This window comes from Poecilia latipinna, unplaced genomic scaffold (genome assembly GCF_001443285.1).
Source record: "Poecilia latipinna isolate Pla-1442-1.1 unplaced genomic scaffold, P_latipinna-1.0 Scaffold112, whole genome shotgun sequence".
Lineage (NCBI taxonomy): Eukaryota > Metazoa > Chordata > Actinopteri > Cyprinodontiformes > Poeciliidae > Poecilia > Poecilia latipinna.
The window spans coordinates 503,844-517,164 of NW_015112728.1; the positions used below are offsets into that span (position 1 = coordinate 503,844).

The following is a 13,321-nucleotide window of genomic DNA, read 5'->3' on the forward strand; positions in this document are numbered from 1 at the left end:
AAGGCCAATATAAAAAATCACCTTTTTTTATTTAAAAGGGAAAACTGGGAAAAAAAAATTGATTTTTTTTTTTTTTTTTTTTTTTTACATCTTTTGTTTTTCAGAAAAGGAAGAGAGGCTGGCTGGACAACTTGCACAGCTGCTGGATGAAAAGTGTAAAGTCCTCGAGACTCTCAGTCAGTGTCAAAAAGAGGTTGGTGCTCCTGCTTACTGAGTGTTTTGAGAGCCAGAGCCTCCTTCCGTGTTGTTTTCAAATCCGTGGACTGACTGAGTCATTTCTTCGTAACCTGTAATTTTCAGTATGATGACCTGGAGAATTTACTCGGGGACGGCGGCGTTCTGGCTCAGACTCAAAAATCCGAAGATTTGGAGGTAAGGCAGAGGGAACAAAGACTTGAATTGAAGCATAAACATGTGTGTGAAGCAAAAAGTTAAACTCTATTTTATTCATTCTTCTAGTAAAAAAAAAAAAGCATGTTTATCTTGTTGGTTGCAGGTTTTTGTTGTTTTGTAGGATAAGGAGCTGATAAGAAGCTCTTTTCATGTTGCAGGACATTTCTGTGGCTTATTGTTATTGAAAGCACTGACGTCATGGTCAACATGTATTGTATTTTCATTATATTCTTGGTGTTGCACCACAAAGCTACTTTTAATTTTAGACTTTCAAGCCGAACGAGTTTACCAAATTTAACCATTCCACATGGTCTTGTATTACTTGATTTAGCATGAAACCTGTGGTGCAACTGGAAATTGGACAAAACTGGCAAAATTAAGATTATTGAATCCAACTAACATCAAGTTATACATAAAAGCCAAATAAATTGAATTAGCATGACCCAAGTTAGTCTGATTCTTTTTCTGTCTTGCTTAATGAAACTTCTCTGACTTTTTTTAATCTTTTTTTTTTTTTAAACAAGTTTTCTAAACACAGCTGGTTTTCATGTTCACGGTAGGGCCAAGCCGAACAGTTGGAACAGTCTAAAAAGCAGCTGGGGACAGATCTTGGACATCTGAAGGAGCAGCTGTCCCAGCAACAAGAACATAGAAAGGAGCAAGAAAGGAGGGTAGGCCCGGACTTTTAAAGATATTCTGTAATCATAGTGTTAATCCACAGTGATGTCTTTTTTTTTTTTTTTTTTTGCCTTTTTTTCAGATAACTCTACTTGAGGAAAGCATGAAAGCATGCGAAGAAGAAACCAAAGAGCTCCATTCAAAAGAGGAGCAGGTGCTTGACTCTGTTCCCTCCTAGCTATTATCTTTCAGTTGCTCTCCTGCCTCTTCTTCTCTTTGTCTTTTACTTGAATTTTATTCTATCCACTTCTCGGAGTGACTGCGTTTTTTTTTCTTGTTTTGTTTAGGCACAAACAACTCTGAAGGTTTACAGCATGAACAGCGAGAGACTACAGAGAAACTTGGAAACGGCAGAAGAGGAGAACACTGTTCTGCAGGAGAGCAACAATCAGGTCAGATTATGTACATAAAGAAAAGAGTTTCATACATCGATTTGCATCTTTCTTCCTCTTCTTATATTCTCTGCATCATTATTTTAGATCTCTGTCCATGTGCTTTTATCCACAGTTGAAGCAGGAGGTGGAGGGATGGGCGGAGAGAGTAAGCGAGCTGGAGGAGGAGATGCGGAGGTGCGAGGTCGCCCACAGCGCGATGTTGCAGGATGTGGCCGTCAAGGACGATCGCATAACGGTGCGATTGCTTCTCATGAGTGTCGATCATCTCAGGAGAACGGCAGAGTTCAAGTACCGCCACATGCTTGCCGCTAGACGTATGTAATCGTTTATAACTCTTCACAGTCCTTGACGGATCGGCTGCTCCGAATGAAATGCTGGGAGTCGGATCTAGAGGGAGAGGGAGGAGAAAAGGAGGCAACCAATGGGACGCCGGGAGAAGACGACAACGCGCACCTGCAGAAAGTCCAGAAACTCATCTTTGCTGCTAAGGTACAAAGACACAAGTAAAAAATATTTACAATTTTGCATGTAAATCAAGCACATTTAAAAAAAAAATCATTTTAATCAGTATATTTGTGTTATTTTTCAGAATACAAATGTTTTATCCAGTTAGCCCATGCCAACATGACCCCATTTTTAAATAATGTTCTTGTGTCTCCATGCAGCTGAACGCAGACCTCAAATCAGTGGATGAAGATAAAGACAGAGTGTTTGCGAAGCTGAATGATGAGATCAAAGCAAAAGAAGACCTGCAGGGTGGGTTAACTGTAGTCACATGCTGACATGTTAGTGAAAAAAGACGGACTAACTAATCGACCTGTAGAAGAAGTCTCAGAAATCCTATCATGTTTTCTGCTTTTATTTTCCATTTAAAGTGAGCATTGAGGAGATGGAGAAGGAGAAGTTGTCCCTGCTGTCTGACGCCGAGAATTATACGGGCCAGGTGGGTAACCTCAAACTGTTTCCGTGAGGTTTGTTATACGGTCGAGTCATTTGTTCTGATGGTCCTGGTTCGTGTGTGCAGATCGAGCGGATACAACAGAAACTGCAAATCATGACAGAAATGTACCAGGAGAACGAGCTCAAGCTGCACAGGTTCATACCTCTACATTTGGTAGCTAAACAACGTGTTTGATGAGTCTGTAATCATGAACCTTTGTGCAGAATGCTGACTGTGGAGGAGAAGGAGCGTCACCAGAAGGAGGAGAAGTTGAATAAAGCTGATAAAAACATTGCGATGGCGATGGAAGAACTGAATAACTACAGGTGACACTCGTGTCTGCAAAAAATATGGAATTTTATTTGGAAAAGAAAAACTAGTTTTCAGTTTTTTTTGTGTAATTTATTTCTTGGGCCATTGTCTGTACGATTACATATCTGAATTCCTAAAAATGCCTTGATGAGTAAGTTTGGTTTCACAAGTGGTTTCAAACATTTTGTGTAAAGCAATTAGATTTGCATTGGTTTAATTTAAAAAGTAAACACGGTTACTGTTAACGTCATCATTCCTTTTTTTGTCAAAGGTCTATCTGGCCATCTGTCCGCCCGTTTTTCAAATCATCTGTCCATCTTTACACTTTTACACCTTAAAACTGAAGCCACAGCTGGCAAAGCAGAAGTAGCGTTTGTCTTCCCTTCACAGTTTTGCTCGTGCTTTGTTTTCAGAAAACGAGCAGAGGAGATGGAAGAGGAGCTGGAGAAAACAAAACAGTCGTATCAGACTCAAATCTCTGCCCATGAGAAGAAAGCTCATAATAACTGGGTTAGTGAAGCTCTGCCACAGATGAGCTCAAAGAGCGTCTTGCTGCGCTGTAATGCATTTCGGTGTTTATGCATTGCGATTCATCTGGTAAATATTTCCAGTTGGCAGCGCGGTCAGCAGAGAGAGAGCTGGGAGACTTCCGAAGAGAGAACGCCCTCCTCAGACAAAAGTAAGCATAGCAACAAACCTGGCCTTGCTGAATATGGCCGGCTGTGTTGACAAAGACAAATAAATGTGATTGTTTTAGGCGCATTTTAGTGCTGGACTAAGACGTGAATAACTGAAATAACTGATCTCAGAGTGCTACAAGAGAGCTTTCCTGTCAACAGCCATCGCTATCTACAATAAAGCTTTGAAGAATTTCAATTAATGAGTTGCAATAACATTTATTTTCCCTTTGGGATCAATAAGGTATTTTTGAAAGCAGGAAATTGATCACATTTTCTGCTTGCACTCACCCGAAAGGTTTGGGAAATATGACCTGAAAAATGCACAGAAACCATGCATATTTTTAACAGCATTTACTTATTCAAGGCTATTAAAGCTTTCCGTGTTTTTACCGATGTTCAGACTCACAGATACTCAGTTTAAACTGGATTCCCTCGATAAAGACCCGTACGCCTTGAACAACCTGGCTAGACCGCTGCCTTTCCGAGGTAAACCTACACGTCTAGCGAACATGTCTTAATTTGAGTAAACTTCATGAGGAATCTGATGTAAATGGTACCATTTGAATTGAAATGTTATATGTAAATGATAAATTTCCTCCTTTGCAGCTGAAAGGTCGCCTTATGGTCCTTCTCCTCTGGGCCGGCCCTCGTCTGAAACTAGACCTTTCCTCTCTCCTCCAATATTAATGGATGGGCTGCATGGTAGGCTGTCTCCCAGAGGTAAACATGGACAAAACAATTTATTGAAATGTTGCAAGTTCTCATTCAGCCTTGTTGTCCAATGACGTTTGCATGTTGCTGTTGGCTAGGTGACTATTGCATGATTAAATTTAGATGATGATACAGAACCTTTCAAATGTAAATTATGTAAAAAGAAAAAAAGAAAAAAAAGTGGAGTTTGAGGAGTTTGGAATCCCTTAAACTCCATGTTTTTTCATGTCACAATCAGAAACTTGAATGTGTTATATTGTAATTTCATATTTTAGAACCACACAAAGTAGTGCTTAAATGTGAGGTGGAAATACCTATACCTTCTACAAATGAAATCTAAAAAGGGTGGAATGAATTTATATATATATATATATATGTGTGTGTGTATAAGTAAAATCCACCATATGCAACAAATGTTCTTAAAAAGTAACCTTATTAACTCATAGCTTTAATATAGTAGTTTAGATTAAAACATGTCTGTGTTAGAATAACTTAGTGTTGTTGTTCACAGATGCTTTTCATCCAATCTAAACTTTTGTATGAAAATTTTATTTGCTAAGCTGGTAGAAACGCATCTTACAGTGAACAGTGGCGCTACATATTCTTTATTTATTAAAAACCAAAAACATTTTCCTTCCGACTAATAATCACGCACTACTTTGTATTCCGCTGTGCAATAAAATCCAAATAAAATGATGACGGTGGTTGTATTGTGACAAGTTGCAAAAGTTAAATGTCTGTGAAACCTTTTGAACAGTTCTGTACATACTGCGACAAGATATCTTTTGCATGCTTTCTGCAATCCACCAGTCGGCAACCATGAAAAGTTTAACATGACAATATGCCTGCAAGCCTTGTGTTTCTCTGACTGACTTAAAGTGCTCCTCCTTTATCTTCCCCCTCAACACACTCTGTCTGACCCACATGGGTTGTTTTCCCTCCTCTCCATCTTTGTCGTTCACATCAATCTTCACCATCATCATCTTATTTGCTTTGCCCCTTCTTTCCTCCTTATTGCTTTCCTGCCCAGTATCTCGTGGTCCAGGGGAGCCCCCAAGTGGCCAAGCAGAGATGGAGCGCAGTGGAGGTCCTCATTCAGACAGCGGTTCAAACTCTCCCATATGGGAGAGAGATCGCAGGGGTCCCCCGCCAGGACCTCCTGGGCCTCTGGTACCCCCAGGTGTGTGGGAAAAAAATAAAATCTGAAAGCACATTTGCTTTGATCAAAGAGCATTTTTTTCCAAAGAGAAATTGTTGTTTTGGTATTTAATCACAAACAAAACAGGTTAATTCAAGGCAGCTCGGTGTGTATTTTTTCTGCTTTTTGTTATTCTTTTTAATGTTCAGTTTCAGCTGCCAGCGACAAAAAACCGACGTGCTCTGGTTTATATTAAACCAATCACAGTTCAAAAAGTTAGCATTGTGTTAAAAAAAAAACTGGGACTGCCTCGGAAGGAAGTGCAAATATTTGCCTTCCTTGTGGCGATTCGTTCCAAACTGAAGAAACGGCTTTCAACTGTGATCAAAAGCAGCTTGCAGGAGCCTTTTTAATCAGTCAGGGGAACAACGTGTCTACATATACCAGCCGTATTTCTGCCACATCACCATCACGCAACGGTGTTCGTTGTGCATGTGCACCTTGACTATGTTAACAAGCAGTCGTTGTCTACGTGGGTTCCTCTTTCATAGAGATGTTGACATAAAGCAGTAACTAATATCCCCGTCTCCATGACGCATGGTCTTAATGCGGTTGTAGCGCGTTGGCTGTCATAGCTCGCAATAACAGAGCATTGTGGTAATGATTGTGTAACCTTGTCTCGGCAAGTTAAACAGTCATATTAGCTAGCTGCTAATTGTTTTCGTCTCTCACCATCAAGCCGAGATGGGACACAATGCAGGATTGTAAGAGGCTTAATTCTGCCGTGGCCCATCTGTTTTTACACCTGGTCTGCATTGTGCATACCGATGAAAGAAACGCAGGCTGAGACAATGTGTCATAAATTATGCAGTTTAAAATATAAAAGTGTTTCCTGTTGCTAGCTCAAAGATATTTAATTTCTTTTCAGTTTTTTTTTCCATTTCAGCTACTATATCTGATGCAAGTTGGTACATGAGTTTTTTTATTCATTAACTTTAAGTGGTTTAGGTCTGTATGTAACTGCGTTTGCAAGAGTGAACACTGATTTAAAAAAAAAAAAAAAAAAAAAAAAACAGGCTTGCAGAGGCAACATATAAAATCATAAATAATTAATTCCACCAAGTAGTACAAAATTTTACCCATTCTTAGAATAATTTCAACTTGATCCAGCTGCACCCAGTTTAGAGAGGTCTGATTGGCTCTGTAAGTGATTTTTATAAAAAAGAATTATGACGCCATCTTTGAGAGAAAAATGTCAACAAAAATCTCTGTTAAACCTTTTGATATTATACCTTTTATTTTTAATAAATCAACACATTTATGCATCCTCGTGTTTCTTTTCAGTCCTCCATCTCTTCAAATCAGACTAGCAATCATGAAAAACATCCTGAAAAAATCCTTGCTAGCTGTTGTATTTGTAAAGTTAGATAAGGTGGACCACCATGTCTTGTTAGGTCTGTTGTGGCGCCGTGCTCTTTCCGTTTTTGATGCTTGACTACAAAATGCCCCATGGGATGTTCAAAGTGTGAAATATTGCTTCATATCCTAACTATTCTTTAATTTTATTCCACACATGTCTGGTCTTTTCCCTGGTCTTCATGATGCTGCTTGTTCAGTGATGTTCTCTTAAAAAAAACAGTTTTTTTTTGTTTCGTTTTTTTAAGAGATCCAAAGAAATTTTTAAGCAATCTAAATTTTGAAGGCAATTTGGATTTCATTTAGGGGTATCAGAGTCAAGGTGGTGAAACTGGAATGGATGAGATGCCTTTAAATGTCTTATTTGGAAAGAATATTAAACTACGTATCATATTCTAGCACTTCATAATTAAACTTTATTTTTCTGTTGATGTATAAAGTAAGTACTTTCTGGATATAATGTGACAAAAATATACAAAACTTAGAGATATAAAATGTTTTTTTAGACACAAGAACTTTAGAAATTTCACCTGAAACTGAGTTTTGTTGGATTTCTTTGCACTGATTTCATTTTTCCATTTTTTTTATTTTGTACTTTCTCAGGCTACATGTTTCCAGAACCAGGAGGTCCCATGTTCAGGAGGCCTCCTCCTCCTCCAGGGGCTTTGGGGCCTTTGCCTCCTTCTGGGCCCCTCCCACCTGGCCCTATGCCACCTAGAGGTCTCCCCATGGGACCGCCTCACCCTCTGGACATGGCAGGTGAGCCGTTAATGATTACTTTTGTATGCAGCTGCTTAAGCGTGAAATGTTTGATGTGGAGTTATTCTGTATGTTGCATATCTTTATATGCTTTTCTCTCACAAACTAAACGTTTGTCGATGTAGACGGCTCGTTCAGAGAAAACCGCCTTGGACCCGGCGAACAGGACCACAGAGAGGTGAGCGGCAGTGTGAGATACAATATGTTTGGTCTTTACTGGTACTAAAGCCTATGATGCATGTCATTAGTCTGGTCCTGGTAGTCGGAGGACTCCTCCTGGACTGGATCTGAGGATGGGTGGCCCTCCTCCATCTGGACCCCCAGGGATTCCTATAGACGGCCCCTTTCCTCGTAGAGCCCCGTATGGACCCCCTCCCCCTCCTGATTTCTACCATCCCAGGATACCAGGGGGTCCTCCCATGAGGCCCAGTAAGAAATCGTCAGGTTTAGAACTTGAATGATTTAATTTAAGGATTTAATCTGAAACTGCCTTGTGTTTCTTCCAGTGTGGCCTCCCCATCCACAAGGAATGATGCTTCCTCCTCGTTTTTCTCCTGGCGGACCTCTTCCTCCTGCTCCTAATCCCAACGCCCCCTACGGCCCTCCCATGACGCTACATCCAACCGATGACCTTCCTCCTCCTCCTCGTCAGCAGTCCCTGCCTTCGCCACCTCAAAACCAGTCACCAGAGAACATCTAACGCCATCTAACCCTGTCGGTTTCCATGAGGATCCATTTCAGCTTCAGTAGCAGATGGAAGAAAAGTGGAGTTCCCTTCTTTCTGCCCCAGCTATTTATTGGCCAGGAGGGATATTTACTGAAAGGTGTTGGTAGAGCAGAAACATCAATGTCCATCAGGCTGATTTGTTTCTGTAAGAGTCTCAGTTCTGTTTCTCCTACATGTAAAACCTTTTCTTCTCCATCCCGTCATCCAACCACTTCATTTTAAAATCAACAGCTTTGTTGATTTGTGGGGTGAAGCTGTCATATTGGCAAGACACATTGTTACCTGGATCTTATGTTGAAAATGCACAGACTGACATTCGTCTACAATTCAGGTCAATGACGGAAAAATAAATGGACACAACTTATTTTGACAGAAACACACTTTTTACGCCTGACATGGTCACTTTTTCCCCCACACTAGTTTTTAAAATGCACTTTTGTTTTGGCATTTCTTACCATTAACATGATTTTCTTTAAAACAGCCACGTCAGCATACTTGATCTTCCTCCTTAGAGGTCAAACGAGTATGTTTTCTTAAAATTCGCAAAAAAATTCTGAGTTCCCTTTGAAATTCAATAGACTTTGCATTCATCTTCTGTCTTAGTTTCAAACCAGCAGAGCAGGTGTGCAGCGGTGCTTCTGATGCCGTTACGGTGACTTACAAATGAAAACTGACTCCAATCAAGTTAAATGGTCTGACTGGAAGAGAGGCTCCCAAATGTCAGCTTTGTGAATTTTGTAAAAAGTGATTTGATAGACAAATAAAGACTTAAAACTTTCTCTGTCACTTATGTAATTATGTAAAGCTTTTGTGCTCATCTGCAGCATATTTCAATGTAGTTCTTTTCAAATTTTGTGTAGATGAAATGTTTATTTAAAAACCTTACATTTTATATTCAGGGCTTTTAAGTATGTTAATATATTTGATAATTTAAAACCCTTTGCATAATTCAAACCCAGTTTAGGAAAGGTTTGTACGCTGTAAATGGATAGACAAATATTTCAATGAAAGATGTCCGGTGTCTTCACAAAATTTGTGCGCATTTGAAACGAGTGCAGGACCTTAGAAATTAGAATATAATTCAAAAACGTATTCATTTTAGTATTTCTCTAATTGTGAAACTTAAGCAAAGTCATTTCCAGAATTTTTCAGTTAATGTTTATTGCTTATAGCCAAGAAAAACCCAAAATTCTGTTTAGCGTTTTAAAATATGTTAATACAACTGCAGTCTCATTTAATAAAGGTGAAAACTGCCTGAACCTCCAAAGATAAAACGCAGGAAATCAGAGTCCATTCTTAAGCTGCATTCAAACTTAAGGATGGAAAGTTGAGTGGAAGGAAAATACATTCAGAAGCACTAACAAAAAGGAAATTAAGTATAAACAGTCAAAGCAATGCATTTTCCTTAGTATGTTAATGAGAAAAATGTACTTGACATTCTAATTGATTGGAAACACCTGATTTTTTGGGGGGAAAAATGCTTTAAGAAAATTACCTTTTAAAGAAAGGCAGTGTTATGGCAAATTCATGCCAAACCAATACGCAAAGGCTGATGACCTGAATTATATCAGACGTAAATGTTTGAAATATTTCAGCCTGTCTGAGTTCTGCAGGAGCCTGCCAACGACCGGTTAAAAGCAGTGTGATTTAAAGCTCTCCCTCTCAGCAATTCCTGCCTCCTGTTTAATATTCTGTAAGCACATTGGGAGCTCTAATGTGGAAAACGTTAATATTTAATTCATATGGGTGACGTAATGACCTATGAAAATCCAAGGCTTGGCACTCTTGGTGTGGTAGGCCTGAGCTGATCCGTCGATGTGTTTTACTGCAATCCTGAGTTTTCAGATGCGGAATAAACTTACAAAAACTTTTATTTGTAAAACCCATCAACAAAAGGGACACAACTGCACCTGAAATGAACCAATCTGCTAAAAATACAAAAAAAAACAACAAAAAAAAAAAACACTGTCCTTGCTGATCAGATGGAAACTTGAAAGATGTCAAAAAAAAAGGAAAGTTTCTAATCATGAAAATATTGGTAAAAACAAAAAGAGGTAGGAGGCAACATTCTGCACTGCAATATGCTCTGCAGCACGTTAAAAAAAAAAAACCTGTTTTAATTATAATTATTCCTTGTAAACTAAAAGCTTTTTGAAGAGAATCATATAACATGGGTCATATGATCAAGATAAAAAATAATGACACAGAAAAGCTTCCTAGCTAAGCCAGAGAACAATAATAATTCTGTAATCTGTAGACCAAAAATGTTTCATTTTTTAGCTCTTCACTTTATGTAAAAAGACAATGGTATCCTCTAAAATTAGTTTTCTAGAAAAGTTCTGCCATTTGAGGCAGTTTAAAATCCCAAACCAAGTGGATGCACAGTCAAGACAAATTAACACTAACCATTTACTCATTACTCCTCTTATGAAGGACAGTTTCTTAGAAAAGAACCGACTCTTGTAGCTCGAGTGGGAGAACCGTTTGTGCCACTTTAACTGTGAAGTTTAAATCAACTCTACAGCCTGCTTAGTGATAGCTTTGAGTTTCATGTTTATAAAAAAAAAAATCATACAAATGAAAGTTTAAAAAGATCAATCTGTAAAAGCCTGAGTCTAAACCAAAGCAGTCACATCTGTCTGAAAGGATCACTAATGTTGGAGATTTTCTATTGCGCAGAAAAACCCTGCATGACTGGCAGCTTAAATATGACGTTTTAATCGCCACCTGATTTTTGGGGAGTAGAAACGTGCAGATTAGTGTCCCACATACGTCTTGCTTGTACGCTGAAGTCCTTAAGTGCTTTTAAACATGTGTATGGGCTTCCCAGCAGTTGACAAACGGCCTATTTTTGTCAGATCGGAAGGGGAACAAACAGCTGTCCGCGTCAACCTTCACTCTGGGAGGGCCCAAGGTAGCAACAGACTGCAATGCAAATGAAAAAGGCGTTGGGGGAAAAAAGTGCATAAAACACTTGGTAATGAAGAAATGGACAGGCAATCTTGAATGTGCACCTTTCTGATGGCTGTCCAGTCCTCTAGGATGTCCAAATCTGGCAGCATATAGACAATATATGGACGTGAACAGGGTTAAGGACACATTCAGTTGCTAACATTTTACAGAGATTTACAATTCCTAGATGTTGCAACACAAAAGGATATCAGAAACCACAGAAGGTCGCCTCCTCTTCTTATCTGGACTTAAAGCATCTTGCCTTTTCTTCCTCCCAGACAGCTCATCATTCCACAGTTCTGAACAAATACAAGATGACTCAGAGGCATTGCGAGAAGCTCCGAAGGCTTTGCAGCGCCAAACACACTGCAGACACCGCGCTACCTGATGTGATATCGATGCTGTGTCTGTCCTCCTCCAGTCTCCTGATTTTCTCCTCCAGCTCGCTCTGCACTGTATCAAACAGCAGCAGTTTCTCACTCTGCTCACACACACACACACAAAAGTTGTGAATTAAAACAAAGTTCAGCTGTTCAGGAGAACCTTAATGGACAACCAGTGTTTCCAACCTCCCAGTGTTGGCGCGCAGCCTGGATTTCACAGTCGTACTTGTTCCTCACAGAATCCAGACACAGCTCTCGGTAAATACCTGTCAGAGGAAAAAAAAAAAACAGGCTGTGAGACTGAACACCGTGAAGGGAGGAGTAGGAGGATTTGTAAACCAGCTGAAGTTACCTGCCACTTTAGTGCGAACCTGCATGTTCTCCAGCAGTACCGCCAGAGGATCGAGGTATTCTGCTGCCCGTCCAGCCTCGACTTCCGCCAGCTTGCAGTTCACCTGGCTGAGTCGCTCTCGATACAACCTGCACACCAAACATGGACATAACTCATTATGACACCGAGCACACCGAGAGGGGGGAGAGAGAAAAAAAAAAAAAAACACTATAGGTCTTACTGGTCCTTCAGACTGTTAAATTGTTTCTCCAGGTTGGACATTTCATCCAGGCACTCCAGTCTCCTCCGTTCACAGTCTTCCTCATCCATTTCTGGGAAATTCAAAAACATTCTTCTTGAAGAAGTTCTCATACCCTTTGAACATTTTGACATTAAAACCATAAACTTTGGTGCCCGAGATTCGCTCTGATACACCCAATCCAAACTAGCAAATAATTTTAAAGTGAAAGGAAAGATATACAAGGTTTTCAAAAAAAATTATGAATAAAATATAAAATGTATGGAATGCATTTTTTTAGTCAGACCTGTTAAATTGTGGAACCACTAGTACAGCGTTTCTCAACCCTGGTCCTCAGCGCACCCCGGCTCTGCATGTTTTAGATGTGCCTCTATTCCAGAACATCTGATTCAAATGATTGCATGACCTTCAAGTACTGTAGAAGCCTGTTAATCACCCAGAGGTGCAATTCAGGTGTGTGGCAGAAGGGAAATACCTAAAACATGGAGGACAGGGGGGCGGTGAGGACGAGGGTTGAGAAACACTGCGCTAGTATCAAACTCCAGGCCTCAAGTCCTGCAGTTTTTAGATGTGCAAAACACTGAACTAAAATGGCTTAATTACCTCCAGATTCCTGCTAATGACCTAATTATTCTGTTCAGGTGTGGTGCAGCACAGGCACATCTAAAGGTTTTCAAGGGCAGTGGCCCTCCAGGACTGGAGTTTGACACCTGCGCTCTACTTGGTGTAATTGCAGCTGCAACTGTTAAGGCAGCGTTTCTCCATTCCGGTCCTCAGGGCCCCCCTGCCCTGCATGTTTTAGGTGTTTCCCTTCTGCCACACACCTGGATTGTATCTGTGGGTGATTAACAGGCTTCTGCAGCACTTGATGGTTATGCACTCATTTGAATCAGCTGTTCTGGAATAGAGGCACATCTAAGACATATGGAGCAGGGGGGCCTGAGGACTGGAATTGAGAAGCATTTCCAGCCCTCATAGGGAAGCCGAATGTACCAGCTTCCCTATAGAGACGGTTGCAGGTTTTGTCATTTCTTGTTTCCAGACTTTCTCAATTTCATTCAGATTGGAAGGAGAACGGTATTACATGCAATCTCAAAATGTGAGAAAGTTTAAGAGGTATGATTTATTTATTTATTTTTTAACAAATAATGGATTATGCACATCGTAAAAAAAAAAAAAAAAAAAAAAAAGGGAAAAAAATTTTTGTTTTTCCCCCCCAAAAGTTTCCCCCCCCTCGGAACGGGAAG

General features: G+C 40.0%; 2 protein-coding genes across 5 annotated transcripts in view; one reads left to right on the top strand and one right to left on the bottom strand.

Annotated features, from left to right (window-relative positions):
- Window positions 1–10,345, top strand: part of mia2 (MIA SH3 domain ER export factor 2) — a 24,612-nt gene extending 14,267 nt beyond the window's left edge. Inside the window, exons 9-28 of one of the 2 annotated variants that reach the window (XM_015028020.1) lie at window positions 105–193; window positions 301–372; window positions 954–1,064; window positions 1,154–1,225; window positions 1,359–1,463; window positions 1,579–1,701; window positions 1,809–1,955; window positions 2,132–2,222; window positions 2,342–2,409; window positions 2,491–2,561; window positions 2,631–2,732; window positions 3,132–3,228; window positions 3,330–3,397; window positions 3,799–3,884; window positions 4,005–4,118; window positions 5,140–5,289; window positions 7,267–7,422; window positions 7,548–7,600; window positions 7,671–7,851; window positions 7,929–10,345. In XM_015028020.1, the coding sequence (XP_014883506.1) occupies window positions 105–193; window positions 301–372; window positions 954–1,064; window positions 1,154–1,225; window positions 1,359–1,463; window positions 1,579–1,701; window positions 1,809–1,955; window positions 2,132–2,222; window positions 2,342–2,409; window positions 2,491–2,561; window positions 2,631–2,732; window positions 3,132–3,228; window positions 3,330–3,397; window positions 3,799–3,884; window positions 4,005–4,118; window positions 5,140–5,289; window positions 7,267–7,422; window positions 7,548–7,600; window positions 7,671–7,851; window positions 7,929–8,122 (2,150 nt within the window). In that variant the 3' untranslated portion in view covers window positions 8,123–10,345. The remainder of the gene's footprint in view (window positions 1–104; window positions 194–300; window positions 373–953; window positions 1,065–1,153; window positions 1,226–1,358; window positions 1,464–1,578; window positions 1,702–1,808; window positions 1,956–2,131; window positions 2,223–2,341; window positions 2,410–2,490; window positions 2,562–2,630; window positions 2,733–3,131; window positions 3,229–3,329; window positions 3,398–3,798; window positions 3,885–4,004; window positions 4,119–5,139; window positions 5,290–7,266; window positions 7,423–7,547; window positions 7,601–7,670; window positions 7,852–7,928) is intronic. The other variant, XM_015028021.1, reaches the window with a different exon arrangement.
- Window positions 10,346–10,544: 199 nt separating this feature from the next.
- The window catches only part of brms1la (BRMS1 like transcriptional repressor a), a 7,533-nt gene continuing 4,756 nt past the window's right edge, over window positions 10,545–13,321 (bottom strand). The window contains exons 1-9 of one of the 3 annotated variants that reach the window (XM_015028029.1): window positions 12,605–12,818; window positions 12,361–12,389; window positions 12,057–12,147; window positions 11,837–11,964; window positions 11,671–11,750; window positions 11,486–11,582; window positions 11,311–11,400; window positions 11,164–11,228; window positions 10,545–11,074 (exon numbers count right to left, since the gene is read on the bottom strand). In XM_015028029.1, coding sequence (XP_014883515.1) covers window positions 10,955–11,074; window positions 11,164–11,228; window positions 11,311–11,400; window positions 11,486–11,582; window positions 11,671–11,750; window positions 11,837–11,964; window positions 12,057–12,145 — 669 coding nt within the window. In that variant the 5' untranslated portion in view covers window positions 12,146–12,147; window positions 12,361–12,389; window positions 12,605–12,818 and the 3' untranslated portion in view covers window positions 10,545–10,954. Of the gene's footprint in view, window positions 11,075–11,163; window positions 11,229–11,310; window positions 11,401–11,485; window positions 11,583–11,670; window positions 11,751–11,836; window positions 11,965–12,056; window positions 12,148–12,360; window positions 12,454–12,604; window positions 12,819–13,321 lie in introns of those variants that run through there. The other 2 variants (XM_015028028.1, XM_015028027.1) reach the window with 2 other exon arrangements.